The sequence below is a fragment of the Chanodichthys erythropterus genome, chromosome 3, assembly GCF_024489055.1.
Source record: "Chanodichthys erythropterus isolate Z2021 chromosome 3, ASM2448905v1, whole genome shotgun sequence".
Classification (NCBI taxonomy): Eukaryota; Metazoa; Chordata; class Actinopteri; order Cypriniformes; family Xenocyprididae; genus Chanodichthys; species Chanodichthys erythropterus.
In genome coordinates, this window is record NC_090223.1 from 24,176,519 (window position 1) to 24,180,738 (window position 4,220).

The following is a 4,220-nucleotide window of genomic DNA, read 5'->3' on the forward strand; positions in this document are numbered from 1 at the left end:
GACGCTGGTAGGTCACATGACATTGACAACATGCCGAATGTAGTTCGTTCAGATTACATTCACACTACACACTAGTGCTCACAAAGTAGCTCACTTATTCAATACCTACTCGACAGAGTATGCGATTATGCAACCTCGTCTTCCTATGAAGTATTGAAAATTGAGACAAGGAAAAAAATTAGAAATTTATTTTTTTCTTAAAATAAAACAAAACAAAAATATTACAGAAAGAAGACATCTCATAAAGTAATATAATCACTGGTAAAATATGCATTATAAAATGTTTTTTGTGATATTTAACACAACATTTGAGCCTATACGTATTATCTAGCTATAAAGTTCAGCAATGGTAAATAGCACCACTAAAAAAAATTCAAGAAACAAAACAACACACTTCTGGAATTTGGATATAAGAAAAATTTCAAGTCGACATCAACAGATTCCCTTTTGAGAATACACTTTATTATGACATTTAAAAACAAGATATTTGAAAGGGGTTATAACACATAATACAAAACAAACAAAACGATTTATACTTTTCCTATATCTTTCCTCCTTGAGTAAAACTTTTTTTAAAAAATCAGGGCCTTCATTGACATGTCATAGCATTACTATTTACAAAAAAAGCTATGTAAAAGTGATATAAATAGGCTCGCCAGCCAAAGGCAACCATTGCGTCTTCACTGTATTGAATCTTCATGAACTGTCAGTTTTGTTGATCACATTAGGTCTAAATATTCAGGCCTGGAGGAGACGGCCAATTGGTTAGAGTCTGTCAGCTGAGTAGTGTTCTCAGTTCTAGAACAATCCCTGAGGGCTGAACTCTCATTCTTTTTTCCTCAGGACAATGTAAATGAAGCCACTGATGAGCGTGAGAGGGAACGCCAGCCAGGCCAGGACGAAGGCGTATCCGTAATTCTCACTGTCATCTTTCCACCCTGGACTCATCACCGTGTAGATGATGGCCCCGCTCATCACGAACAGACCTTCAGGAGAGAGCGAGAGAATAAAAACTTGTAGACATCAGCATGGACGGGTGAAACGGGATCTAATAGACTGGGGCAGGGAAATACTCACTGGCAAGGACCTGGAAGACGGCCGTGAAAAAGAAGCGACCTCCCTTTACAAGAGTGAAGAGCTGGCAGAGGAAGATGATGAAGGAGATCAGGCAGAAAATGGTGGCGAGGACCATGAGCGCCTGCACTGCTTGAAGCCAGTCTGACAGATTGTAGAGAAACACAGAGAATCGGGAGTAAACAATAAGGAATTTATACACTTATGTACATTTTATAGTCTTTTGTTTCTATAGTTGCTTTTTTACTATGTTTTTTTTTATATTATGTAATTTTTAAATACGTCAGTAACATGATGAACAGTGTACCGCCAAACACAAGTCCATACAAAAATGTAAACAAACCATCCAGGTGCCTAAAATCCAAACCAGATGCAATGAAAGAAGAAAAAGGGATCTGCACATACAAGCATGTAGGCAAAAGCTCACATAAAAGGCCACCAAAAAAGTACAAAGGGTTAAACTTAAAAATGTTTTGCACTTGGCACTAATTTGCATTTTATTCTTTTGTGGTGGTCTTGATGGAATACAATTTGTGAGCTTTTGGCTACATATGCAGATCCTTTTTTCTTCTTTCAATTTTCAAACACAAAAGAGGCAAGATTTTTGCCTTACATTCACTTAACTCACCTGCATCACTAGTCCCACGGCACTGATAACCTCCATTATTTTGTGTGCAGTCATACCAGAGGTCATAACTTGCACCTCCATGTCTTCTCCAAGCCTGTTTGTTTGTTTTAAAACACCCATATGATTATATCTACACATGAACCATTCGTTCACTAAATTCCACCTCAAAAATATGATCATGCAAAAGCAAGTCAGACCATAAAAATTATACTCACATTAGCACATGTGGAAACGAAGAGAATGATAAGATCTGTCAGATGTAAGACTAACGTTGCGAGCAGAATGGCCAGCATTTTGGGTCTCGTCTAGAAGTACAGAAAGATAAAGTTCACAAATATACACCCCGGTGGCTTTATAATGGGCAGTTTACTCGTACAGTTCCACATCTGGCCACCAGATTGCGCTGCTGTCAAACTTATCTCAACACAAACACTCCTTCAGTTCTGTCTATTTTATATCTCTTTCTTCTTCTACATTTTAATTGAAAACATCTGCATTGTGAATACATTACGTTGATAATTACACTAATCACACTGCAGTGTTTGAAAAGCTATCTAAACTAAATGTGTATATTTATCAGACAAAACACATCCCCACACACAATCCTGTCACGTCATTTTTTTTTTCTAGAGGTGCCGCCTTTTTTTTCGTCACGTCTAAACTTTATCTGTTACTCAAGTTTTCCCCCCCTTTTAAAATAAAGATTGGGAGAGGCTAACAAAAATGTAACACATAAAATTATTACGTAGTACGAATTGAGGCAGATTTCTGAAGCACACAATAAGAAATGGAGGCAAAACATTCCTAAGCAGCGTTGTTTTCATCTAGACCCGTTATTGCAAAACTCCGCCAGCAACTGTGACTTCAATGAAAACTAAAGATGTGCTCATATCAAAATAAGCCTATTAATACAAGCAATGTAAATGATGTTAATACTATTAATATAAACAACAACATCAACAACAGCAAACTTCTTAAAACCATTATAATAACCGCACTAATAATAAAAATAATAAACTTTGAATGAAACAGCAAACTTCCCGTGAAAAAAAGACGAGGCAACAAACGGTAAGCAAAGATATCTCCATATGAAAAATAATGATAGCCTAAGCACAAATGTGGTCTCCTGAAATGACGTACTTAATATTCCATAAATGAACCCCCCCCCCAAAAAAAAAATATATATATAGCTATAAACGTCCATAGTTCTCCAACTTACAGGTGAGAGAGTGAGATAATAAATCCTTTAAAAGCGAAAGAGAGCAGGAAGAAAACACTGGGTTGCGTTTACTATGGGATCCCACTATAGATTCTCAAAGCACGAGTCTGTATTCCAGATGTAGTACCACAGCAGTGTTTGCTTTTTTCCTCCTTTCTTTTTTTTTCTTTCTTTTTTTTTTTTTTTTGGAAACGTGAGAACACCGCCCTGGAGCGTCACTACGTCACATTTTTCTCTTTCTTTTCCCTCCCAAACTTCTCACTTTAGATGATAAGAAAAGGAGCTGAAATAGGCTAGGCTATATAATAAAGCATTATTATTCGATTTAAACTTAAACTTGAAAATATGTTGGTAGACTTAGGGGAAAGTTAACTCTTTAACAACCACCATACATGCACAATGATATTGGTTTTACCATAAATTCATGAAATTATCCAGTTGTCATAGAGAGCTTTTAAGTTTCGCACACTTACAGCACGATCAACTTTGTCCGCCATTTTGAATACTGCAATTTATAGCACAGAGTGTCTCAATGTGCGAGTGTTTATAGTGTGTACTTGTATGTGTGGAGCCCCATATGCCCCTCCCAGTGGCCCCACGGTATGCCCAGAATGTTGGCATGTGTCTGTTTACTTCTGCATCTGGACTGCATAGCAAATAGATCCTGTCATAGTCCCTTTGAAGTCAAATACAAGCAGGATTTCAACTTTTATTCACTTGTTTTATTCAATAAAACTTTTGCAAGACTTGCATGTCTTCTCATAACTCTTCGTAAATGCTTGTCCTCTCAACGCCGGACTTTTAAACATGTTTTGGTGTATCCAGCGTGACTATAAGCGTCCCCTTCTCTGTCACGCCCTCATCAGGAGTCCCTTGGCAGCAGCTGTGTTTGTAAATACAGTGAGGGAGGCGTTCCTTTTGCCAGCCCTGTTTTTTTCTTTTCTTTTTTTTTTTCTTTTCCCTGCTCTCTGCTTAGGTTCTGAGTGTTGGACAACATTGCTGTGGTTTGGCTCAGGAGTTCTGCTGTTCTGTGAGATGGATGGATTATGGATCAGAGTAATGGGCTAGTGGCGGAAGGGCAATACGTTTACCGTGATCTCCTTGTTTGATGCAGGTCACAGGGAGGATCGTAAATATACAGCCTTGACTTACTGGCTGTCCGTTCACTGTTCAGTCTGACATAGTGCTGGCAGTGGACCATTAAGAGTGCACTCTGTACTTAGGTTTTTATACTTGGTGCTTTTTTTTTTTTTTTGCTTTTTATTTATCACTAACACTTATGGATTATTGGGCAGACTA

General features: G+C 37.8%; 1 protein-coding gene across 2 annotated transcripts; it reads right to left on the reverse strand.

Moving 5' to 3' along the window:
• Positions 1-241: 241 nt before the first annotated feature.
• pmp22a (peripheral myelin protein 22a) lies at positions 242-3,433 on the reverse strand. Of its 2 annotated transcripts, none has more exons than XM_067372272.1 (5): positions 3,395-3,433; positions 1,918-2,007; positions 1,703-1,796; positions 1,078-1,218; positions 242-986 (listed from the first exon to the last, which is right to left on the reverse strand). In XM_067372272.1, exons 1-5 carry the CDS (start codon positions 3,416-3,418, stop codon positions 826-828), a joined length of 510 nt encoding a protein of 169 aa, XP_067228373.1. In that variant the 5' UTR covers positions 3,419-3,433; the 3' UTR covers positions 242-825. The 2 variants fall into 2 exon arrangements, with proteins under 2 accessions (XP_067228373.1, XP_067228380.1); XM_067372279.1 differs by lacking the exon at positions 3,395-3,433 and adding an exon at positions 2,922-3,125.
• Between the last annotated feature and the right edge of the window lie 787 nt (positions 3,434-4,220).

What these genes read in the sequence shown, in the direction of transcription:
- pmp22a (XM_067372272.1), bottom strand. Translation starts at nt 3,418, where the DNA reads ATGGCGGACAAAGTTGATCGTGCT. An exon ending in TCGTTTCCACATGTGCTAAT is followed by an intron (nt 1,797 to 1,917) that starts GTGAGTATAATT and finishes ACAAACAAACAG; the next exon opens with GCTTGGAGAAGACATGGAGG. An exon ending in CCGTGGGACTAGTGATGCAG is followed by an intron (nt 1,219 to 1,702) that starts GTGAGTTAAGTG and finishes ACAATCTGTCAG; the next exon opens with ACTGGCTTCAAGCAGTGCAG.